Source organism: Photinus pyralis, unplaced genomic scaffold (genome assembly GCF_008802855.1).
Source record: "Photinus pyralis isolate 1611_PpyrPB1 unplaced genomic scaffold, Ppyr1.3 Ppyr1.4_LG7, whole genome shotgun sequence".
NCBI lineage: Eukaryota > Metazoa > Arthropoda > Insecta > Coleoptera > Lampyridae > Photinus > Photinus pyralis.
In genome coordinates this window covers 21,788,504-21,814,362 of record NW_022170738.1, presented here as the reverse complement: position 1 = coordinate 21,814,362, position 25,859 = coordinate 21,788,504, and the positions used below count along the sequence as shown (strand labels likewise).

The 25,859-nt window shown below is 36.4% G+C and overlaps 2 protein-coding genes across 3 annotated transcripts in view; both read right to left on the bottom strand.

Moving 5' to 3' along the window:
- Positions 1-844: 844 nt before the first annotated feature.
- On the bottom strand, positions 845-19,104 carry LOC116177310. 2 transcript variants are annotated; one of them, XM_031496248.1, is made up of 23 exons: positions 18,863-19,104; positions 18,573-18,810; positions 18,421-18,526; positions 17,061-17,220; positions 16,535-17,017; positions 16,183-16,410; positions 16,015-16,130; positions 15,774-15,968; positions 15,631-15,724; positions 12,286-12,386; positions 12,038-12,232; positions 11,681-11,993; positions 11,077-11,634; positions 10,768-11,029; positions 10,567-10,716; positions 10,262-10,520; positions 9,239-9,485; positions 2,430-2,575; positions 2,064-2,388; positions 1,857-2,018; positions 1,685-1,808; positions 1,496-1,631; positions 845-1,003 (listed from the first exon to the last, which is right to left on the bottom strand). In XM_031496248.1, the coding sequence occupies exons 1-23, from the start codon at positions 19,046-19,048 to the stop codon at positions 883-885; spliced, it is 4,905 nt and encodes a 1,634-aa protein (XP_031352108.1). In that variant the 5' UTR covers positions 19,049-19,104; the 3' UTR covers positions 845-882. The 2 variants fall into 2 exon arrangements, with proteins under 2 accessions (XP_031352108.1, XP_031352109.1); XM_031496249.1 differs by lacking the exons at positions 845-1,003; positions 1,496-1,631; positions 1,685-1,808; positions 1,857-2,018 and having other exon boundaries at positions 2,247-2,380.
- A 125-nt stretch (positions 19,105-19,229) lies between these two features.
- Positions 19,230-25,859, bottom strand: part of LOC116177311 — a 29,147-nt gene continuing 22,517 nt past the window's right edge. Inside the window, exon 10 of the mRNA XM_031496251.1 lies at positions 19,230-19,483. Coding sequence (XP_031352111.1) covers positions 19,386-19,483 — 98 coding nt within the window. The 3' untranslated portion in view covers positions 19,230-19,385. The remainder of the gene's footprint in view (positions 19,484-25,859) is intronic.

Here is a 25,859-nt window from a genome sequence, read left to right as displayed (position 1 = left end):
ACGAGCACGCACAATGGCCATTGGCGTTTTCGTGCGAGGTTCGCCGGGTCTATAATTATTAATATAAATAATAATGAAAGTTTGTCATGTCTGTCTCTTATGCCTACCTAAACCGCTCATCCGATTGTGATGAAACTTTGGGTAATGCCGAATGGTTGGACGTATACCCGCGAAAGTTTCTGAGTTAGTAAAAAACTTTTCCGAAACTCCCACGGGAACGGGAACAGGAAAAAATGGTTATTTATGTTTTACAGTTGAAAACAGATTTGACAATGTAGGTTTCTTTGGAGGTGTACTCCGAATGAACTTCCCGAAGTTCCCACGGGAACGGGACACGGGAAAAAACGGGATTTCCCAAAGACGGTACGAATTTCGCCCGGACGTAACTAGTAAACTACTTAGTACTTTGAAAACTATACCATCTGCTTAGTTTCATATTATACATCAGGTCTTTAATTCAATTCTGAATGACTGCGTTAAACTCATAAAACGTATATGGTTATTTTACAAGGTTGGGGAATTTTTAGACATATCTTATTTGTAGAACATTTCTCTCGCTTCGGTCAAATTTTAACGGAAAAGGTCATTTTAACGGGTGTTTTGTCTGTTTTAGGCTGTTCCCTTGCTGAAAAAGGACGGCTACTTGGTGTACAGTACTTGCACGATTACCTTGGCGGAAAACGAAGCAATGGTCGCGTGGGCATTAAGGACATTCGGAGATTTACGATTAGTAAAACCTGATCCTACCTTAGGCGGACCAGGCCTCTTTGGAACCACTCTCTCCGAAACCGAACGTTTGTATGTACAGCGATTTGGGCCAAATAATGTAGATTCGGTTGGTTTTTTTTATGCGCTCTTTATTAAAGTATAGAACAAAATATTTTATATTCCTTCTTCGTAGAATTTTTCATTGTGGGTTCCTATTCCCGTTAAGGTCACCTTCTTCGAGAGGAAAGGAATGTTGCTCAGTATGTTAATTTCTTCATGGTAGGTTGTGGATTCGCTAAAAATAATTCAAGTCATTATGGTGGTAAGAAGTCCAATGGTACTTATAAACATAGGTGCATCACTATATTCTCAATATATATCCAACAAAGTGATCATATACCTATATCAATATATAGCTCTAGCTTATATGTAATGTACACTTTTACTTCTCACATAGAGGATATCTTTTAGGAGTTTAATTGACATAAGAAAAAAAGGCTCTTGAAGTTAAGACTAAGCTTTCACCATACACTTTGATTGCCACACTCATTTTTTCTTTTCAGTGCCCATGAAAAGCAAAAATGTAGTTCCGTTCAAAGTAAAAATTGGCTGATAACAAAAGTGTTTTCCGAAGAAACCGAATGTTCAAAATGAATCATTTGAAAGCTACCCCCCTCCTCCCAAACATCTCAAATTTGCGTTTCATTTTTAATTTTTAACCCCACCAATGAAAAATTGGGAGGTATATGTTGAAGTGCGCGCCCAATCTTCAAAATCAAAAACTTACCTGGGAGAAAAATAAATTTTTAACGTTACTGTAGAAAGAGTCCTTCCTTCAGCTTTAGGAACAATTCCCTTATTTGGTACAATCCTAAATGGACTGTCTAATATAGACTTGATGATGCTAAAGTGTAAATGTGTACCTATAATTATCAACAGACATTGTCAAATTGTTCGCCCATTACGAAATAAATACCTTTAGTGTTCGACAACATCAATAACGCCATTTTGGTGTTGCCAATGTAAACGAGTTGAAAGTTAACCGTTTCTTGAGATATGTGTAGATCAGGATAGTAAAGGATGAATTTCATTTTTGTTACCTGTAAAAAATTGCTAGTTAAAGAACAACGGTATATTACATGTGTTACCTGTTTCTGTACACCAAGTTGATTAATGTTTAGGTCTTGTTCGAGTGTAACAGAATTTTCGTCCTGATTGAAGTACTCGAAGTTGGTCGAGTTCTTATTGTTAAACAACGCATCGGCGTAAAATAGTACATATTCGACGTCAACTACGCACTCGATTAGCACCTTTGGAGAAATGGATAAGATATCGTTCAAAAATTGGGAACCTACCTGTAGGCAGTCGCCAGGTTTGATTAAGATTGCGGGGCAATGTTCGCTAGTTTCGGCTTCGACTGTAGATAACTGCAAGACTTTGAACGGTTTCTCAATATTCATTGAAACTGTTGCAGCTGTGTCGTGAATGTTTCTAAAGATGAGTGTTTTTTCGTACTGTACTTCATGCTTATCAATAATATCACTAGCATATGCAGTAACTGTCATGTCACCTTGCAACAGTTGTAGCTGCAGCAGTGGCAGTTCCAGTGTGGTAAGCAATTTCACATTGACTGGGGTTGATTCCGTATCAGACTTCCGGTAGAACAAGTCATCTTGAAATCTTTTTACATTAGCCAATGTAAGTTACGGGTAAAGTGTTACTTATGGTCTTTTTTTAAATGTACGTATCCCAGGAGGTCGGCTTCGATGTCAGTTTTTTCAAATTTCACTGGAAAATGCCGAGGATCATGTGTAATTGTAATCATCTTCGATTGCTTCGGCTTCAGTCTTATACAGCGAGGTGTAACCTTTTGAAGAAGACATATTATACATACAGTGTGTTTTTAAGGTGGGCCATACGACAATGTAAAGGCGTTGAGTTATTTAAAATGGGCCTAGGGAAATTTACCTACATGGCATCAATTGTTTCAGTCATAGCTTCCTCGCGAATCATCTACCACCGTACTGTAGAAATTGTTTCTAAATCAACAAATTTATTCAAATCAGATATAAACGTATAAAATTACAATCGGTACTCGAATTGTTTTCCACCGGCAACCAAACAATACCCGATACTCGGCACTGAATAGCTGGCATACCACTCAGCTACTGCGCCCACTCTTGTACAAATTGTACTACATGAACACCTTTTCGAATGGCGGAATACATGTTGCTGCTTTGTTGATGCAGTTTGAAGGATTGAGATCGAGAATTGTCAGTGAAATAACTAACCGCAAGGCCAAAATTTGAGAACAATTGGCGCAATGTATGGCCCATTTTAAATAACTCAATGCCTTTCCATTGCACACACCTACGGTTATGGTGTATGAAAGGTATGTGCTTTCTATGGCCCATCTTTAAAAAACACCCTGTATAATACAAGCCGTCATTTGCGTGATTGTTTAAAGATATCATGTAATTTAATTTAAAAACATTTGTGCTCATGGAACAAGTATAGTCGTTGTCGTTACATGTACTACGGCGACCTCTACGCGCTTAGCCTATATTTTTATACAAGGTGTTCGAAAAGTAGATATGGAATATCGTATATATCTATTTAATCAAAAATATTTCAAGTTTATATTTTTCAATTTTTGTTTTATTTATTTTTTTAAAACAAAAGAGCAAGTGTTTTATTCTCTTTTAAAAATGTATAGTATACTCTTGCATCGGAAAACCGCAAAAAACCTGCGCGTGGGTGTATTTCAACAACGTTCAATAATACTCATTAATCTAGTCAGCCATGAATTGTCAGTAGTACGCGAACTTGAAGTAAAACGTTACTAATTTCATGGGTGACTAGATTAATGAGCATTGCACCATTTGTTGAAAGTACGCGCAGTTTTCGGTCGACAAATAAGAAGTTTACCTTTGCGCAAGTGCGAGTGCAGCGTTAAACATGTTTATTATATGAGTAGTTATCCTGTTTTTCACAAGCGATATCGTCAAAGATAAAAACCGAATTAGGTTTGGTCGCATTGAGTTCCATGTCTGCGTTCTTACTAAATGTGAAGAAGCCGATATCCTTCATCGGTTGCAAAATTTCCCTATATTTGTCCTGATTTAGCGATTTAGAATAGACGTACACGTGTTGGGCTCAGTTAGCAGACTGAGCATCGTGTTCGTTTTACCGCAACTGGACGGTCCGCAGATTAAGCATCTTACATTGTTTGGAAATAACTCGCCATGTTTTTCCGCTCTACATTTGGGGTTATCCAGATTGTGAATGGGCAGCCTATTCTCCTGTGTCACTACCTTCATTTTAGGGGGCGAAATTTCCAGCTTAACCGTCGAATGCTTCAGAGATTCGTTTTGTCTCGAACAGTCCAGCACAAATATTGGGCAACTTTTAAAATACAAATAGTCCTTTGCGTACTAATCTAGTCGAAAGTTTACGTAGTTTTGGTATGCTGTTATGTACTTATTTGCATTAACATTTAAGTGCATCGCTTCGTACGGATAACTTTCAGACTTAAGATGCAGTTTAAGATTTCGAATTTTCACGTTATCGAAACCGCCCGCTCTTGCCTCATGCGAAAACTTATCCCGCTACGTTGAAATGCCACAATTGCCCATCGCGTGTTTTCTGATTGGGTTGAGGTCTTGATTGGCCATAATCCGATTGTGCCCGTGCCTGTCTTATAATTGTTGCACTCTTATTGATCCGTTCGTATAGGCCAATTTTGGCACAGTCGCTAAACGTCGCGTGCGGAACTTTCCATTAAATTGTATTTAACGTTATTACTGCATCGTCGGCGGTAACAGTCGGAATCGCTTCTAGCACCAATTCTTATCGCATGTTTGCAGAACTTGGCTTGTGCTTTAGCGGTATACATACAGCGAAATGTTTTTCTATGTTGCTCTTGTTGTAATCTACTTGAACGGATTCGTTTGTAGGTGACCATCCCAAATGCTGCATACCTTTGCTTTCGGTAGACGTATACGATACGTATCCTTTGAGTGAGGATGTAATTCCAAGATTCCTAGACACGTCCACTTTTTGTCCTCCCAACTCGTACCCGTACGTGGCGGTTATCAGTTCTTGATTTTGAATTAATATTCGGATTTCACTGGTGTAGCAGAAACTTCATTTAAAGGTAATGTAATTTAAAATGTAAAGTTCAAAAATACGCGGGTATTGCCCGAATGTGCAAACTTGTTTTTGCCGTAGTGAAAGCAGGCGCTGGAAAGGTTAGAGGAAAGGGAATTTGATATTTTATATTGCAACGTAGCACAATTAAGAGCAAAATTTTACGCACTCTAAAGCCTTGTGGTTTTGGTCAAAATAATTTTTAATTATTCCACGCCAGCGCCTGGTTTAGGTATGAATTTTTCAGGTCATTATAGTTACACTAATGTGTTAAAACTTTTAGTTTGTAAAATCAAAAATAAAGCCAACTCGTCCTGCCATCTTCTTTCAACAACCCAACCCACCTACCAAGCTACCGGTGCACTGGAAAACCCAAAGTTCGAAGATTCTCCGTGTGAGGAATAGGTGTGAATATCGGATTAATTACGGTTTCATCAAAACGTGCGCTTTGAAAGACCGTTAACGAATCTGCAACCGCCTTGTTATAGCTTAGCACATCTTCAATATCGCGATAGATGTTGTCGTCGTACTCCTCCTCCTCGCCACCAAACTCCATTTTACGAAAGTGACGGTAGTTAATAACATGTTCGTTCAAATCTTGATAGAAACAGGACCAGTGTATGATTCCAGTAAATCAAATCGATAGTTGATTATACCTTTGAAATTAAACAGTTCTTCAATATCGTTCTTTTCCAACGTGCAATGTTGAGAGGTACTGATGCCACATTGTATTCTTACACTCTTCAACATTTTCAACCCCCTTCACCGACTCCCAGTTATAATAGAGGGTGATATTACGTACTATTAAGTGACTCCGAACTTTGATCTCTTTCCGCATCTCTCTCTTTGTTGAAATCTGACCTATCTATCTATTTCAATCTATTGTGATCGGAAAAACTTTGCCATTTTAAGTGTCGCCTAACCTTCTCTTTTCAATTCGTAATGATCAGCAAACGATTCTATTTTCGGTGCAAGTGATACTGAATACAGCTGTTGTTCAAAGTCAAGTCGTTACTACTACAATAATCGTTTGTTAACGACAATATAAAGATATGACTCCTTAAACACAGCTCCTTAAATTCATACCTACAATCAGCAACTACAACTAAACCAAAGAATACTTAATACTCTTTGACTAAACATAACTCGCTCCTGCGCCCCCTTCAGAGGCTGCAACCAGCATTGTCTGCGCTCCTACTATAAGGGATCCCAGGTAGCACATAATCTTGGCATTAGAAAGGGGATATCTAGGCCCAATATAAATATGTTGGCGCAATATTGCATATCGTTTTCTATATTGGACCTACATGTTAAAATCTCTGTAAATTTCATATGGAACATCATCAATGTTACACCTATATATGACATATATTGTAAATCCAACATTTTAAAAGTTTATGTTGGATCAATATAGAATATCTAATATAATTCTATATAGATAATTCTGGTATGGGCGCAATCTGGAATAACCAATATAATGTTATATGGATATTTCTAATAATGGTTCAATATTGGTTTAACGTTATGTAACCAACATTGTTTATATCGACGTTGTACATATATTGTTTAAATCAATGTACAAAAAAACTATATACGCGCAATGTTGGTCAGTCAATGTAGTCTCACACGTATGTTTCCAATATTGGTTTAATATTGTATAGTCAATATGTTTATTATATCGATATTGTCGGTATTGGACCTATGTTGTTTTAATCGACATAGAATAAAACAATATTGGCGCAATGTTGGTCTAATGTTTGAATTCGATATCTTATTATATTGATATTATCGACATTGGGCCTATATTGTATTAATCAATATAGGAAAAAATATATGGGCACAATCTTGGGCCTTTATGTAATTAAAAACATGAGACAGCACTTTTAAGTATAGCATCATTTCGGAGAGTTTGCGCACCGCTGCATAAGCACGCCATTAAGCATATCTACCTACACCACGGTGACATACTTGTTTACGTGATCTGTGTGATTATGAATGCACTTCATTTCATTTTGTATTTGTAGATGTGCAAGTGTTAGTATTGTCAGCGAGTATTTGGTGACTTTCTTTATTTGTGCATCCTGTGAGAAACTGAGAATAAAGGGTAAGTACCTATTATATAGGTATTATCTTATAAGATTAAGTTTTTTGGTTTGGTAATGCTTGCATAAACATTTAGATGTAGGCACGAAGTAGATTTTGTGCTAATAACCAGATATTATATCAATTTTCATAAGTAATTTTTTAATCTTTGATATTGTTTAGTTACAGTTAAGAATACATTCCAAGCTGTTGGGTCTTGTGAGTGGGACTTTCGCATCTGCTGCAGAATAGGACGGGGGTCGCAAGGAAAGGGAAAAGTATAAATCGTTAATTGTAACATCTTTAGTTTTACATCATTTTCTTTCTTTACAGAATAAATTCGATATTCCGTTTTCCTACGCTTTTCAATTTACCTGATATTTTATTATGTTGTACAGTTACATACCTAGAACCTCTGGTTTAATATCGTCCAACATTATTGATTCGGCCTTGTGAGAAAATATTGAATCAAGGTTTAATAGCTTTCAAATTCTATGTTGGTGTTGGTTAGATTACATTATTCGCCCAATATATCCATTCTATATTGTGGTAATATAGTTCAACAATATTGGCCCATGTTTACAAAGCATTTACATCCTATATTGGTCCGATGTAGGCTGCAATATTTCCCCGATATTGTAACTATGAGATCGGGCCAATGTAGTATAACAGTATTGGTTTTATATTGTAAGTGACATTGAACCAATATTGTTAACTATATTGGCCCAATTTTTAAAAACGTTCACATTCTATGTTGGCGCAATATAAAAATACAATATGAAGTCAATGTTGCGCCAGTTTATAGCCATTATTGCTTCCATATTGCGTGCTACTTGGGGAGCTACAACAACCTACTACACTACATAAATAGAAAACAACAACAAAAACAAACAAAAATAACATTACTTTTTAGCATTTGCGTTCGGACGTTCATGTTGATATTTAAAAAAATCTTGCGTTTTAATGTCGGTAAAAATCCGTTTGGCAATTACTTCAAACTCAATTACATCAATTTTTATACGGCCTACCTCTATATTGCTAGTGCAAAAATCTACCCAAGTAATCTATGTAACGATCTGTATCTGATTCTGTACATATTACAGTTAGTCCAGTAAAATTAGTGCAATTTTGGACAAATAAAAACATTAATTGGTAAAGATCTGAATTTTGGTATACACATTTATTGGGACTTTCTATTGAACATACTAAAAGTCCCTGTCAAAATCTGTTGCGCTCGAGACGCCATCTTGGAAAAACAGTACACTTTTCCAGTTTTTTGCCCATGTCTCGGCAATTATTACTGATACGAAGAAATAGTTTACATGAAAAATATAGTTTACTAAATTCCCTATAAAAAAGAGTATTTACATTTTTTTGTATCTCCAGTACATTAGCTGTAATCTCACGTTGAATATGTCAGAACGCGTTTAGGCCCCGTATCGTAGTTTTAGAAGGAGGCCGTCTTTTTTATGACTACACCGATAGCTGTAACAGAGCCAAATAATGAACAGAATCGTCGTGCGATACAGCATTCTAGCAATGACATAACATTTTTTTTCAAAAAGATAAGCGAAAATGTGTAAAAGTGTTGGAGCAACGAAATGATTTCTGAAGCTGAAGAACGCCCTTATCTGCATAAGTATAACGTGCCTGCTAGTGAGAGATATTAAAACCGACATCGTTATCAGACCTTCAGAATTACCTTAACTCTGTTCGGACACTGAAGGCTCCCAGTCCACACTCAGTGCTCACATTGAAGATGAAGTTCTATTGAGAGAGAGTTTTATGAGAAACCTTATTAAACGTGTCTCATACCAAGCTTGGGTGCGACGACTTCGCATATATAAGAAATACTGGTAGAATTTTCAATGAATTTAATGATTTGTAAAAAGTTGTAAAAAAATATCTGCGCGACTGTTTCGAGAGCTCAGGCTACTTGATTCCCTATTCGATATCGGATTATAGCTAAAGTATTGGACATACAAAAAAATGTTAATATGCTTTTTTATGGGCAATTTAATAAACTATATTTTTTATCTGAACTATTTTTCCGTATCAATAATTGTTGCCGATATATAGGCAATAAACTGAAGAAGTGCTCCTCTTTTCCAGGATGGCGCCTCGAGCGCAACAGATTTTGACGGGGACTTTTAGTATGTCCAATAGGGAACACTAATGAACATGTGTACCAAAATTCAGATCTTTACCGATTAATGTTTTAATTTTTTCTTATTTGACTGGACTAAGTTATAGGACAAGATCCAAAAATATGAAAAGGAGAATCTATATTTCAACTCACCTGAAAAATTTTATGATCTTCCTTTCCGTAATATTTTTTAGTGATAAGTAATTTAGTCGAGAGCTCCTCAACATCATCATCACACGATTTCAAATCAGATTCAAAGGTATCCATAAGGAGATTGAAGGAGGTAAAGTAATCAGTTTTGAAAAATATGTGCCATACTAAACATACTGGAATCGTACTAATATTTTTTATCTTTAACATACGACTTTTCGGTTCGCTCAGGTAAGTGAAGGTTCCAAACCTATAGAAAGATAAATGACACCCTTCAATTATAGCATCCCACTTTTACAAATCGTCAAATTATTGTAGCATTTTTGTGCATATTTTGTGCTTTTGTGTGCATCCATCACAAAGTATTATGAAATACATCACGTTTGGAACATCTCCCATCGTTTCCTATGGAGAAGACACTGAAAAACATTTGCAGTTTGGAAAAGACTATTATGCGGCCTATAAAGAAAAGGTGGACACATAATTCAGCACGAAAAAAAAAACGAATTCTTCCCTCAATGAGAGGTGATGCGTAACCTGAAAGTTTTAGATATCTGAAAAGAAAGTCATACCAATCTTGCGATTAGGGGTAGACAGATCAGCACAAAACTATTACATAGGGCTAAGGAGAGAATAACAAATATTGCCTAAAATGTAACCTCCTTTAACAGTACTTTCCAGTATGGTCCTGACTTTTTAATTGCTTCTGGAGTCTTGAGATATAGCGTGATTGTCTAAGGTTATGGGAAACGTTTAGTTTATGCAGCATTGTTTTTCTACACTATGGGATTGAATAGATGGGAAATTGGTCAATGGGGATTTAAGTTATAGCTGTCGACAGGCTGAATTTGAGTGAAATTTTACGAATTATTAAGTGCACCCTATACAACTTTCTCCAGAAATGAAGTGAGACGCACATAACTTGGATTGGTGCACAAAATGGCACATTTTTGCGATTTACTAAGGTGCAGTTGTCACTCCACCCACCTCAATAATATAACTACCATTTTATTACGGACAACTTACCTCATAACCGTTTCATCCAGTATGGAATTAAGTGACATCGGAAACTCAATGGGAGAACCAACAACCTCAATTAACATATTAAAAGTAAATACCCCAATACTTTCTACCATGATAGCTATTTCCTCAACATAAATACCCCAAGTGTTCGCATAAATCCATAAATCAATTTCAACCGGAGTCTTAATCTCGATAGTTGCGCATTGGGGTGATGGCCTAACCGCAATACCGTAGTCGTTAACTAACTCTTCCCACTCATTACCTGAAAGGCGCTCTAAATTATGCAGAAACAAAGCAAAGGTGTTCACCTCCCTGTTTCAATTTTAAATCTACAAGCAATTGGTTGAAGAGCTTCTCTCTGGTTCTTTCAGTCGGTTTGGAAAGGAAACGTTTGGCACAGACACTTACAGCACTGGGAATTGGAGTGACATTTTCAATAATTATAGTCGTTTTTGCAACTGTAAAATCGAAGCATGCTGAATTAATTACAGTAAATCTAAATCCCTAACGTTTCTTCACAGGCACCAATTTCACTTCCGTTACATGCTCGTGCAATGTTAAATTAGAACCAAAGCATGTTTGCAAAAGAATGTCGGTTGGCGGTGTTAGAGAATCTGTGTCCATTTCTTCATCTACAAATGTGTCCCAAAGAAAATCCGATTCGGAAGAATTGAAGTGCATTTCCTCCAACAATTCGACTGTTCCATTTGATTCTACTTCCAAATCTAACTGAAGGTTTTCAGCACTTAGATTTGGGGAACCTTCTTCACTCTACAAAATTATACCAAGATCTCGTACAGTTCTGAATGATTAGCTACCAGGGTCACTTCGCCAGCAATACTCGAATTGCATATTTGTAAATCTTGCAATGTAGACGGCCAAACTATTTTCTCCATTGCGTCATTTTGTTTCGGCAAATAAATATTTAACCTGATATTGTCGACAACACACATTACTGTAAGAATCGCTGGTTTTCTGTTGTGGTTCAAGAAACAGCGAATTTGTACATCTTCGATTATTCCGGGTTTGAGAGGAGTCAGGGACATCAGGACATGTGTACACTTTTCTGGTGGAATAATTCCAGATTTCGGCTTGAAGATCACCTCGATACAGTTGGCTTGATAACCTCTTGGAGTACCAAAAGTAAAACTACCGGCCAGTTTCCTATCAGTGTTATGCACACATAGACAGTAAGAAGATGTGCATCCCAAGTACAAAAGCTTCCCTGGAAAAATGGTGGGGAAACTGGGCAAGTTGCAATGAAGTGTAAGTTGGGGTTCGGCAACTTCATACAGTACTAAAATGATAGACTCCATTGTGACTAAAGACGGATGAGCGGATGCTAAGATAAGAAAAGAAAACCATTTGCAGTTCTCCTAAAAATATACAAGTAAAAGTACCTTATTTCAATTTTTATTTTACCGTCGGATGTGAAATGGTGTAACTGATTTTCTTCGATTGTCCTTTCGCTAGCACTCCTCTATTTGAAGATAAATGCTCTAAGGAATTTTTATAAAATACGCTCCCCTTATTAAAATCATAGAAACATTCCAAAATGAACCATTCTACCTTGTCCTCCCCTTTATTTATAACACTGAAAAATTTTGGGGGCACGTTTTTACCTTTCGGTACGGAACCAAAATTGAGCATGATAGTTGAAAATACGGCTCTTGGCTTGACTACTTTTACAACCACATCCAGGGTTTTGACATACAAATCTTTCTCGACCTTGAAGCTGTATAACTTATTTGATAATCAATGCGATCCCCATTGTCTTACGTTAATGTTTCGTTAATGTCTTCGTATTGGCACACTACAATTCTCAGTTTACATGTGAAGACGCCTTTTGACTTTAGTACAAAGGAAGTTGGATGCACGCGTATCACTTTATGGTTTGAAACCTGCCACTCGCAAGCCATGTCTGTACTTGCATGGGAACAAACTTCGAATTTCTGTTGGAGACTGGTATGAATCCTACAAATTGAATTCTGTTAGGACATTTTACGCGCGCGCGTTTATATACTTACTCAATATTTTGCTCGTATCTTATTTCAGGAGGATTGAAAGTAACTAGTATTTCCTCAAAATTTGCAATTATCTCTATTTCAGCCACTACCACGTCTAACATCTGGAAAAATTTAAATAATCAATTAGTGTTTTTACTGACCGCTTGTAATGGCCGAGTATTTTCCCACGTGAATTCAATTTGCTTTTATAGAAGACATCTTATTCCGAGGAAATTTGAGAACTGGATCACAAACAAGAATTGTAAGTCTGTGATTTTCTTGCTTTTTTTTGTCTGCGGATAGGTACACACTCAATTGTTTGATGTGCGTGTAATTTATTTTTTTTGTCAAACACCTTCCTGTATTTCAAGAAAATCTGCCCATAAATTAGTGAATTGGGTCTGCGCATGCACAATTTTTTGACACGGGATTTCAAATTTCTTTTATTGGAAATATTCATTGATTGGAAACACCTTCGGAAGAATTGGGTCATGCGATTGATTCTCACAGGCCGGTTCCTTTAGGAATATTATAATTACGTTAAATGTCTTATACAAATTCCTAAAAATAATCCAAGATCAATCATTCAAAGTAACTGACAGTTATTGATTAGACTGTGGTACTACTTTCAAAATATTTGGTAGTAATATGTTTCAGAACATTCTCTATTTGTTGATATCATTTTTTTACGATAGTATTTCGTTTTTCTTAAAAGTTTATTCTCTTACACAAAATTACTGAGAACTGGAACCCATAATTTTTTTACGATTCACACAGCTAGAAGTTAAACTCGGTTTTCTGGCCACTACCATTGCTAATATAGATTTGTTGAATATTAGGTTTTCACTTTTCTTAGTTACCACCCCCTTTTTTTGTGTGAAGACGATTTGCGAAATAAGAAGAATGGGATAAACATAATCCAATAATGCTCGTAAACAATTTGTTTATTATTTTATTATACTAACAACATTTTTTCTGCTGTATCAGTTACTCTATAATATAGGTTCATCTGCTACCCAAATCCATTCTAATTTTAAATCAAGTAAGCAGCTCGGCAGGTTTCGGTTTGCTTAGGCATGTATAAATGTTAATTTTGACTTGAAACCGATTTTTGGTGTAAATGTTACTCAAATTCTGTTTGTTTTGATTACATGGTCTTGACTCAAGTTAAATTTATAAATTTTGACCGTTCTTTTAAACATGTGGAAATTATTGAATTGTTTGAAGTATGACTGGGTGTAGTATGGACTTGTTGTAAACTAACACTTTTCGCCTTGAAGAGACAGTCACAGGAGTGGTGAAGAACTGTAACCAGATTAGTTACGACACCTAATGCCGGGACTGTTCTCGAATCTCAACTATAGACTGAAAAGTCCCGCACGAGGGTCCATATATTGGTACCGGTTCCACGCATCGAACTCTAATAACACAAAAACTTTCCGGTGTAGAATCTGAGTTGCAATTCACTACAATTTCCACATTGAATTTGCCCTCCAAGGCCATATAAACTTTCATCTTGCTTTTAACAGAAGAGTTTTATTGCAAGATGAGTCACTGTTCTACAGGTACGTTGTTTTCTACCTGTTTGATTCCAGCCAGTTCTTTGTTTTGCAATTTGCTTTTAACATGTTTTGTGTATGCAATTCTTGCTTTATTATCAACCATCTAATGAAACAAACATTTTCACTAAATTGCTCATTCGATATTATTGATTACTCCAATAACTGATCAAGACTTATTCAAAATGCGAATTCATATTACGCAGAGACTTGCTATAACATATTACGCCATTGTACTGTTTTATTTTATGTTCCTTCCCTACTGTACTTTTGATTATGGCGTTGTTCTTCTGCCCTAGATATTTGATCACAATGTCACTTTTCGATTTCAAATTTAAGCGAGATCTGGTTAGTTTTTGGAGGGAATAGTCATTCTGGCGACCATTTTTAAACGTTGCCGGGTCGATTTTATTGATGTGTTTTTGTAGTGTGAAGTTGGCTAAAACCTAAAATCTATAACTTCTAGCCATAAAATAAGCCAAAGAATTAGCCTCTTTCGTATTTAAATCATATTTAGGAACACCCTGTATATTTTGGAGGCGTATTACACTTTTTTCTTTTGTTGAAAACTGATCCTCTCACAGATGGCTACATTTTAAGTCCAGCAATGCTTGTTTGGGTATTTAGGGAGTGGTATATTGTTATTTTACCGGAATGGTTTGGTAATATTCGAGGAATAAAGCGCTTTGAGATAAGAAACAAGTGTGTAAACAGATAAAAGTCGAAACGTCACAGTGTTAACACGACACGATCTCACACGCCTCATAGCTTTCGTTCCGTTTTGCAAACAGCCGTGCACGTGGCGAAAATGCGAGATTTGTATTGGTTGCGCACGTTGCGTTTAGGAAAAAGGTGGTCGTTTCGTATTTGGATTCGGCGAGGTATTTAAGTAAAAATCTGGTGGAAGAGCGGCTTTCTTACTGAAACCGAACCGTCGGTGCACATTTACAACGCCAAAGATTTAGTAGATCGCGTAAAAAATGATTATTAATTAAAAGTTCCAACCGAAAACCTTATAACCGAGTGTTTGGGAGAATCGTCCTCGCAACCGGAGATAGTGCCGCCATTTTTAACAAGTTTCACGAACGTGGGTGCCTTCTAAATTCGCTACGAGCTGCCAGCAGCGATAAAGTAATAGTATATGTAGCTGGTTTATGGAGAAAGAGAACTACTTTGCGTGAAAGAAGCGATCGAACGGCTGCAGTAATTTTTAAACGTGAATATTGCGAAGCGTTATCGTATTAATAAGGAAGTGAATCTTTTTTTTTTTGTTTCGATATATATTTGGATGAAGGTGTTCGCGTTTAAATAAATTGTTACTACGAAAGCGTTTGGGGTCCAAGGTGCAAAACATTCCGTTGCGCTAGATTTGTAGTGGCAAGTTACTTAAAAAAACTAATTTATTAATCAAAGTTGTCAATCCAATTTGTTTATATGAAGTGGAACAAATTTGCGAACAAAACGAAACCATTCAATTTATATGAGTATTTATTTGAGAGTGATCAAACCAGAGCATCAGGTTTTAATTTTCAGATTATAAGTGATTCAAGAATCCAACCTTCCCCAAGGTAAGAGTGATTAAAAGTTTATTTATTACTGAGCTAGCCGTGTTATTAATTATTTCGTTCCAAAAAATTGTTAATAGTAATTTGTAAGTAAAAGCGTACATAAGGGTGCAATGTTAATTAATTGAGTAAAAGACTAAAGGCCGACGCTCACTTCGTGCGGTAGAGGGAAGCGTCTTTTTCTCTTACATTGATTTCATACGCCGTGCGTAAGTGAGCGTTGGCCTTTAAAGTGTACCCACCTTAATTCCATCATTATCATCGTTTAAATTTTCCAGTACGCAAAACGATGCATTTTCGGACAAACACGTTTCAGGTACATCTAAAATGTGTAAACTAACTTAATCATTCTTTGCTTAAAAAAGAAGATATAGGAGCATCTCACACGAGTACTAAGCTGGTTAAACCTCTGATGACTGTGTCACTTTGCAACACCAACTGAAAATCTGTAGAACTGCGGCCGCGCAATAACTGTGGGGCATTAGTTACCGTTACCCAGGAAGGGTCCATTGAGTTAAAATCAATCGTCTTATCACATTGACTTTCCCTGACGAGCCATTTGTAATAAAAATTGATACCGCTGCAAATATTCTAATTATTACTCTTTTCAATGCTTAACCAATTACCAGGTGTTGTGTATTTTTATTTTTTGATAGTACTTAAAGAAAGGTAAACATTCTTTAAAATCAACAACATAATTAGTTTGCGGATCACAAAATTCTTGCGTTTTTAGATGGAGTTCCTGCAAGATGTTTTTTACCACATTTTTAGCTACAATGAAATCATCCACCTACCGAATCGACGGTTACCGTACTGGTCTCAAACACAAGACCGTCACCAATAAGCTCGATCTCTTGAACCGCATTGTTGTCGCATAGTATAAACAACTTTTCGACAGCCACCCCGTATTCCTCTGGAAGGAACTGTATTTCAAGTTCAATGAAATCGCCTTCGTCAATTTCAAAATATACTGGATATATGCTAAAAGCACCAATTGTTTTTTTAGTTCTGCTACTTGTTTCCTGTAAATTAGACATTGTATTACTTACATATTTCTTAGTTGTCATTTCATCTTTGATGAACAGAAACCCTACACCGTTATTTTGTGTTGGCGGAAGAACGGTATGCTAGTTAATCAAAACTTACCGGAATTGCATTAAAATACCAGTCGTCTTCATCAAGAATAAAAAACCTCCCATACTTCCCCTCATTTTTCACGAGCAGATCGATGTTCGCTTCGTAACCGACCAAACTATCTCCACAATCGATCGATGAATTAAGAGCCAAACGACGAGTTTCGCTAAAACTCAAGCTCAAACCCAACTGGACCAGTCTCATTTGCTGTACGCTTTCAAAATTCCTAAACACAAAAACCATTAGACAGGGCGGCGTTCGAAAGCTTTCAAGTTTAACAGTCAGCTCTTCACCACTTCGGGTAATGATCTTATAAAGATCTTTAACGTTCTTGTAAACATCTGTGTAGTATTTAACGCTGAATACCGCCGCCATGCCCGGCGCGAGCCTTACACCGCCTTGACATATTTCCACCTTGAAGGGGAAGTCGCACGATGTGGGAAGTGGCGCAAACGATTGGATTACTTGAGAGGAGTTAATTAGTTTAAATTTTTTCTACAAACTAAGCGTTAAAGCACATCAAAAATAAATCACTTACTTCGTATAATGTTGCCGTTTTGTATTCGGAGAAGAAGATCTCGTCTGGTTCTAGTTTGAACGACGGCCGATGTGATATTTTCATTTCTTGTGAAATGACTGCTTTATGCATTACATTTTCCGTTTTTAAAAAAGGTGCTTTTGTTCTGGTTTGTGCAGACCTACGTTCAATTATACTCGCATTAGCGGTTAATCGTAGGCTGCGGGAGTTGGTATCATACAAACTTATCTAATCGACATTAAGATTCATTGTTAATTACATGCAAACGCAACATAGACATGGTCCCCCTCAGTGTTGAGCCTTGTCGTGGTTGTTTAGGATTGTTACGCGCTTGCGCGAGATTTTTAAGTTTGGGAGAACGGCGAATTTTATGTAGAGTCGAAAAAGAGCGTTTAAGACAAGCACAAGAATAAACAAGTATTTACAGTCCACGAGTTAATTATTTTTTAGATAAACCAGCATTTTACAGTGGTTGTGGCGCTTGAGTGGTTCAGTGATCGGGGGCGTGTAACGCCAAGCTCGACCCGGCATATAACGGCCCCAAGAACCCAGACTAAAAACAACACCCCCGTGTTTGTTCCGTGCATGGTGACCCGTAATAGCGGATGAACGAATCCTGGTAGTTGAGTTACCAGAAGTAGCGGCAACACACTACTTTTGGCCGGAATTTCGCCACCATAATCAATCGACTGTGTCGCGTCGGGTCAGACCGCCGACTGAGTGAGCATTTGGAGAACTAGTGGCAACAGACTGCCTAGCAGAACGTAGGCCGTTCTCCAATTACGCAGCTCGAAGTAAAACCAGGCTTGTTTTCTGCTACCCTCTAAAATCTATTTTCACTTTCTTTATGCACCTAAAGTGTAAACGGGTCATTACGACATTCCAGTTGTAATAACGCCCTTCTCCTACACTGTAGTGGAGTATGTCAGCCTTAGTGGTAAACAATCATCCTCATGTATTGTTGTGTAAACTACGTCATGTGGGCGTTTTATTTAGCATCTGAACATTTAGTGGTCACCCTGTATGATGTGAATTTCAATTTAAATTTCAAGTTAAATGTAGTCGCTATTTTAGATTGAAATTCGGTGAATGTTGTTTTGTTTCAGATTTGTTTGCTTTGGTTTTGTTTAAATAATCGTCTTGTTTTAATTTGTAATTGCGTATTAAGAAATTAGGGACATTTGGAAATATTTGCATTTGTTTTATAAAAGTTTATCTCCGGTCCGTGCGATAAGAGTTCGTTAAAATAATTAGAAAACAGGAGGAGAGGAAGTGAAAAATGTTCTACAAAGATGTAGCAGACGGAAAACGTCATTGTCATTATATTACCAACTCCCGATCCGTCAGATAAGCTACTCACTTTTCATGTTGAATAAAACCGATCTTCTGTTTTTCTGCAGCAATATCCGTTCGGCTACATCCGCACGAAAGTGTGCAACGATGCCGATTTGAGTTCAATCTAAAATCTTAATATTGCGTTAAATCGTAATTCTTACAGAAAAATGATCATACCCATTGATATTATAGGTTTGCAAGGTAAAATATCCCGTTTTTGCAACAAATTGTATTTCTGCACTCTTGTGGGGGGTAGTTCCGGGAATAATGAGTCACTTTTCAATTTAACATTCTCCGCCAGAATGGCGTCTTTGCTTATTAGGTTTTCTTGTTTCAAAAACTCCCCTTGCCCAGTCATAACATTGCACTCTGTTCCGCTCAGATCAACTATGTCCAATTTGGTTGAATGGTATACCTTAATTTTCGTTGTTATTGCTTGTGATATTATTGAAAATAGGCATACTTACTTCTGTAATTTCCTTGCCAGCTCTTTGTAGGTACGTGTTTTGCGCATTGTACTTGCAAACATTTTTTGCCACGTTCCGATAAAATTCTGGTGAATCGAGTACATCTTGCAGTGCTTCTTTTAAAACGTGTGACACGTCCAACTGTTGGCATTCTCTGCCTTTCGGTATTAAAGGTATGCCAGACATTTTGACACTTTTTCCACTTGACGTTGAAAGCGACAACAATATGCAAATGTATCATGATTATACTATTTATTTTAATATCTAAACACATTACAGGGTAAAATAAACGGAAAAGCAAACTGGGTTCACATTTTTTAATGTAGCTTATCTTACGTGTGATGAGATGTCGAGAGAAACATGTGAGTAATGTTTTTAAATATTAATATATTACCGCTATTAAAATTAATACATCTAATGAAACAATAATCAATCAATTAAATTATAAACAAACGAAAAAAAAGAATAGTAAAACTATTAAAATACTTTGCACTTAAAAGGCTAAGTTTCTTAGAACTAGAACTTATTTATCAAGTTCAAGTGCTGCGTACTGCTCTGCTGTTACATCGGTCATCATCAAATTTCCGTCGGGAAGCATTAGCACCACCTTTCTTGTGCCACCTAATGGAATTGTTCATTAATAATATAAAGATTCACAAGTTACAAGGCCATTATATTCATACAGTAACGTTTTAGGTGCTGCAGCACTTGCCGTATGTACCAGAATTACTCAATTTCAACCACTATTACTTTTTCGCGTCCCATAATTATTAACTTCTTGAAAATTTAGTTCGCGGTTCGATTGCGCTAGTTGTTTTCCCACATTTCAATTTTTTTAAATAAAAACGTGTGAATTTCTAGCCGTCATAAGAAATGAAATACAATTTGTCTATAGGTGATACCATGGCCTAATAAGAGTATGGTCTGCTATTCCCGTGAACGAAATCTCGCACAAGTCGCGCATGACGTCACGCGGTTCTGTACACTGAAATATTGTACGCGCGTATAAGAATGAATTTGCACTAATAATTTCGGTATTACATTTCATGACGTGTAAATACAATTAATTACTTCATTACAATGGTTCATTGTGCGGTGTACGGTTGTAGTAACAACAGTAGAAAAACTAAATACCCATTCTTAGGCGAAAAGGCCGAATTTGAAAAAGGCGGTAATTGGATAAATTTTATATCTGAAGGGAACTTGACAAAGCCAACAAATTTTTTCGCTGTTGCCGCAGAGAAAATGGAGTATTACTTTAATCACGTGCACGGCGAGAACATTTGCCACGATTCTAAAATTATTGAAAAAGTAATTAACTTAATGCATCAAAACTGTGATACGACATTAATACCTATACCTAACGACGCTCTCGAATACTTAGTTAAAGTAAGAACGTATATCCGAATTCGGGAACTAAATAAGACAATGAAAAGCTGCGGAACTTCTGCAGAAAGACGAAAATATGTGAAAAAACTGAAGAAAATGGTTTAGTAGCTAATGAAAAAGAACTCTTAAGTTGTAAATAGTCTGAATTAATGTTTTGTTCATGGTATTGAATAAAAAGTTTTGTTCATATTTTAGATTAAATCCTAATGATTTTTACTTTGTTTTTGTAATACAACACAGTTTGTTACGTAGATATATGCAGATAAGCTCTAATTAGGCGTAAGCACTTTATGAATGAAAACTTTTCACCGTAATTGTTAGGCTTTCTTACTTATTCTTATAGTGCGGCGGCAGAGCCTCAAAATCGTTCATATACCCAATCAAGTGGTACAACCACATGTGTTATATATCAGATTACGCGGAATAAAAAGATATATCAGATGCATATAGTTTAGACGTCGGCAATTGGTCGAGCTAAAAGTTATTCACAAAAAACTTCAAAAAATGTATCAGTTTTATCGGATCTCTCACTCCGCGAAAATTTATTTTTATAAAACTGTGTTTATACTAGAGGATAGATAATTTTATATGCTTTCCAATGGTATATAATAATCTGAACAAATGTTATAACCAATGAGGCAAAAAAATAGAAATATTATGGGAGTTTTGCCGGCACCAGTTCGTTTCAGAACCGCGTGACGTCACATCAACGCCCGCCGACTAATGCACTATGCGCAATAGCAGACCATACTCTTATTAGGCCATGGGTGATACTGCTAGGTCTTATTTCTACTAATATTCAGGTACCAACAAATATATTATCCCGAAAATATACCCACAATGGGTCGCCAAGAATTACCTACTTGTAGAGGGATGGGTAATAATGGGGATTTACGATAATTCAACCGCTTTAACCGGATTGGTAGAAATCACCATAGAAACAATTGTGGCAATAATTGTAACCATAGCAAAATCTACCAACCCGGTTTAACCGGTTGAATTATCGTAAATCCCCATTGGTACATAATTAGTAGGTATTTTTTTTATAACTACAAATACACAGAGATTACTTACAGGGTGTCTCAATGATTCAAGTTCTAATTAATAATCATGATTAGTAAAGAACCGCCACCTTTATCTATTTAATCCTAAGCCTAACTCTAAAATGTTTATGTAACCTATTGTGCGATTAACACCTAAAGTTCAGTATGTAAATCATAGGGGACGTAAATTACACAGCGTTTTCACAATTACGTTACCTGCTTCTATTGTTGATTTTTACCTAACTTTTAAAGAAATTCCTTCTTTGCTTCAAATAGATGCATTATATTGATTTATTATCTGTACTTAACGGCCCTGCCGTTGTCATGCTAATAATTTCTCCAACCCAAGTCTTTTGTGAGACACTTGAGACTTGTTTGGAAACGCTACCTTCCATAGGACCAATACTGAACTCTAAGCGTGGATCGCACTATAGTTTGATTTATATGTTTCTATACCTATTATACCTATACCGGGTGGTGCACGGTAAGTAGGAACATAGGAATTTAACATGGAAAATTAGTTTTATCATTGAATAAAAACACTATAAGAAGCATAACCCCGTGGAAATAAAGCGCGACAGAGATTGAACTGAGAATATAATGGGAACACTGTCGATAGTGTCGATTCTTGAACTGAGAAGAATGAAAATTTGCTTTCCCCCTATTTACCTCAAAGAGAGTTCGGGGTCCAAACCAATGCGGGTACAAGGGGATATGTCGCGCTTTCTTCCATAAGCGTTAGGCTTCTTATAGTGTTTTTATTCAATGGTTTTATGCAATATCCTGCCCTCCTGTACATTTTACAGAAAAAAACTGTAGAGTTTAAAGTTGTTCAGATTTAAAAGATGCATACAATAGTTATTTACATTATTAGTGCGGGAACAGTTATTTTGCAGATGAGCGCGAAGTTTGCCGGCGCGAATCAAGCAAACAATGTTCAAGCACGTAAAATGTATTCTATTTTTTGCACGGATTAATTAAATCGAATTTATATAAATTCAAATCTTTTTCGCGAGATTGTTGCGTCATTATAATTCTTTTGAAAAAATCAAATCCTCTATGCCGATAAAGTAGAAATCTGTGTATTTATTTTTTCTATTTTACTCTTCCATCATACTACTTATTAGTGTATGATCCGCACCAAATAGATAATTTCGTTGAATTTTTAGGCACTAGTGCGCGAAAGTAGATAGTCAATTGTAAAATTGACGTTCCCGACGTTTGTGCTTTATTGGGAAAACGCGATTTAGAACGAAGGAGTGCAAAAAACTGTTTTTACATGTTTTATTAAGCTTTTGGTACACCCGCAAGTTTCAAAATAAATTTCAACATTTCTGTTATTAGTGGCAATAGCCATGACTTTTATTGTTTTTGAATTGGTACTAACAGAAACGTTGAAATTTATTTTTAAATTTGCGGGTATACCAAAAGCTTAATAAAACATGTACTATGTAGTAATTTATGTTACAAGAGCTGAAAATACGTTATAGCGTAATGAGCGTTAATGACGCGTGAGGCCGCAGGCCGAACGCGGCATGGAAGCGAGTTTACGCTATAGTTTTCAGCTCGCGTACCATACAACATTTTTTGTGCTGCTTTTACTTATTGAAATATTTAAATAACTCAAATAAATAACATTTAAAAGTTATATTGGTTTTTTTTTTCTACGCAATATTGCGTTGGTAGCACTGCTGTTCGCCATTTTGACATTTGAATTTGAAATTTCTTTGATTTGAATTTTTTTATTTACGTCAAAATGAGTACACCAGAGCACGTACAAGTTTGTGCAAATAAGGCGATGGCAAATCTACTGCCAAAAAAATCATCAAATCGTTATAGTGAAGAGTATGTGAAGTTCACGAAGTGGTGCAGAAAACAGCATTACGGAATATACAGAACAAGTTATACTAGAAAAAATACATCCCATAATCGGTTTTTCATTTATTACACTAATAATAAGTGTACACGGCAGCCAGTAGGTATGAATTCCTTCGATAGCATGACACGAAAGATTGCTGAGTTTCTGCATCTTCCCAATGCTCAAAGCTTTACAGGGCATTGCTTTAGGCGGAGCTCTGCGCAAGGCAAGGAGCTGATTTCCTAGCACTGAAACGCCATGGAGAGTGGAAATCTTCTGCCGTGGCGGAAGGGTAGATCGAGGATTCCCTTCACGCTAAAGTGGCCATCGTAAACACATTAACTGGAAAAACAGTGGCCCCAGAACCAATGTCCTCTTGGCAACGTGTTTCGCATTTTAGGTAACTTGTTGTGCTGTTAAAGGTGGAGCATCCTTCTTGGGCTAAAGGCAACTGCGGCAACTAACAGTGCAGATTTAAATATACTTAAATCTGTGCTTAAACATTCATACTGAAATTAGGACGATTATCTATAAATAATAATTATACTACAACTTAGAGGTTATGTTTTTAAAAACAACTTGTCGTCCCGCCCACTGGTTCTGCCGTTGCCACCATAAGTACAGCCAACGTAAATTACAGTAAAGTAACATAATCCTACATTTCACCACTTTAAAAGCATTTTTTTGTCATTATTATTAGGTCTATAGTATTATTATTTATCCATTTATCATCTACTACGTATACTTTATAATAGAAAATCATTAACATGCTTCGACCTTTGCTGGATTTAGAGATTGAACTTTGCCGATCTAGATCTTTTCGCTGTACATTGCCGCATAGTTACTAAAACTAAATAGTGTCATTTGCCAGTTAAGCAGCACAAAAAAACAGTTTTGTATGCACCTTTTAATTCTGAACAACTTTAAACTCTACAGTTTTTTTGTAAAATGTACAGGAGGGCAAGATATTGCATAAAACTAATTTCCCATGTTAAATCCCTATGTTCCTACTTACCGTATATCACCCGGTATATCTTCAGTGTTTAAAGAAAAAGTATCAGTAAAGATTTTTGAATTTGTTTTGTCATTGTGCTTTACGTTGGTTTTTAATATGATACGATTGCAAAGTAACCAATTTTAACTTCATATGTAAATTATGTGTACCACCTCTAATTAAGTTAAATGAAAAATTTAATATCTTAAACGGGTTTAAGATTATAAAATAATGTAAAAAATAACAGTAAAGAAATGAGCTTAAATTTATAAAAATAAAAAGAAAGCTTAGTAACGCATTTTCCATGCATTCATCAGTACTCAAAAAACCAGACCTATGTGCACTATGTTTAATTTCTAATGAAATTTTGCGATTAAATTTTGATTTGTTGATCTTGGCTCTGATTGGAAGTTTAAAAATATTTTTAAATTACCACGAGATAAGCACCCTGTAAACTCAGGCAAAATAGAGGCGGGTCGGGGGGAATAATGGGGTTCTCGCACTAGCCAAAACGAAACGCTGTGTGTCGCAGTTCAGTTAAAGTTGAACTGTGGTGCTAAGTGTCCCTGGTTCGAATCCGGGTTCGGGTATGGATATTTGAAAATGTATAGTGGGTTGGGCTGGTAGAGTAGCCTTGGATGAAACCCCGCCCACTCAAAAATAAAGGCAAAATAAAAAAAATAAAAAATATATAGGAGTAGTAAACCGCATAGGCGCCACTGAGTCTTTGGTAAATTTCAAAAGAGAAGAGAGAATACTTACCAAAAAGGGGAACCAAGGCAGACTAAACGATCCTTGTTCAAGCCTTGATAAGGTAAAGAAATAAAATAATTGACAGGTTACAACATGACAAGTGAGAGTAATTTAATAAATGATCTCAAAATATTACAAATACACTCTAATATCTGGATCTGAAATGTTAAAGTTTAAATTTAACTCAGGGAAATTATTAAAATCAAAATAGGCTTCCGTAGAAAACAACAGAGCTATAATTGTTAAATGCAGTAATTACAATTCGATTGTATTGAAAACCAGCATGTAATCAAACGTTAAATTAAGAAGTCGATGAAAAATTACCGTTTGAACAACAGGTTGCAACCTTCTGGAGCTCAGAGCAAGGGCGGATGGGCCAACCGGGATACCGGGAAATTTCCCGGTGGCCCGTCGTAACCAACTGTTATAAATGTATAGTTGTATTTGTATACTTAGTCGTTCAAGATTGGAAGAGACATAGAAAATAAGTAAATAAAGTACGGAAGATTTTTCTCGATTTAAGTCACAGGAATGACTGACTCTCGGTCGACTGAACTGTGATTCTCAGCGCGAGCCGCGAGGCGTGGTACGGTGACGGTAGTAACTTGTACCGTATCCGTACGATGACTGGCGATTGCGTCTGCTCACTGCTCTATTTCACGGATACTGAAAGAAGAGTTAACAAGTTTTGCGAGCAACCAGCAAGTTTATTAAGCAAGCAGTCAATTGAAGATTCTTACAAAGTGCATTACGGTGATGTTGAAGTAGATTCAGACGATGACGATGGTTTAGAAACAAGATATGCCGAGGCCGAGGAACATGGATCAAAGTCAAAAACATGCACTGAAACCAAAAAAATGCCAGAACTGCGTTATATGCTGCTATTGTGCAATTTTAAAATATAACTTATTTAAGGGAGCCTATTCTACACTGGCACTGGCTTATCAATATATACTTTCA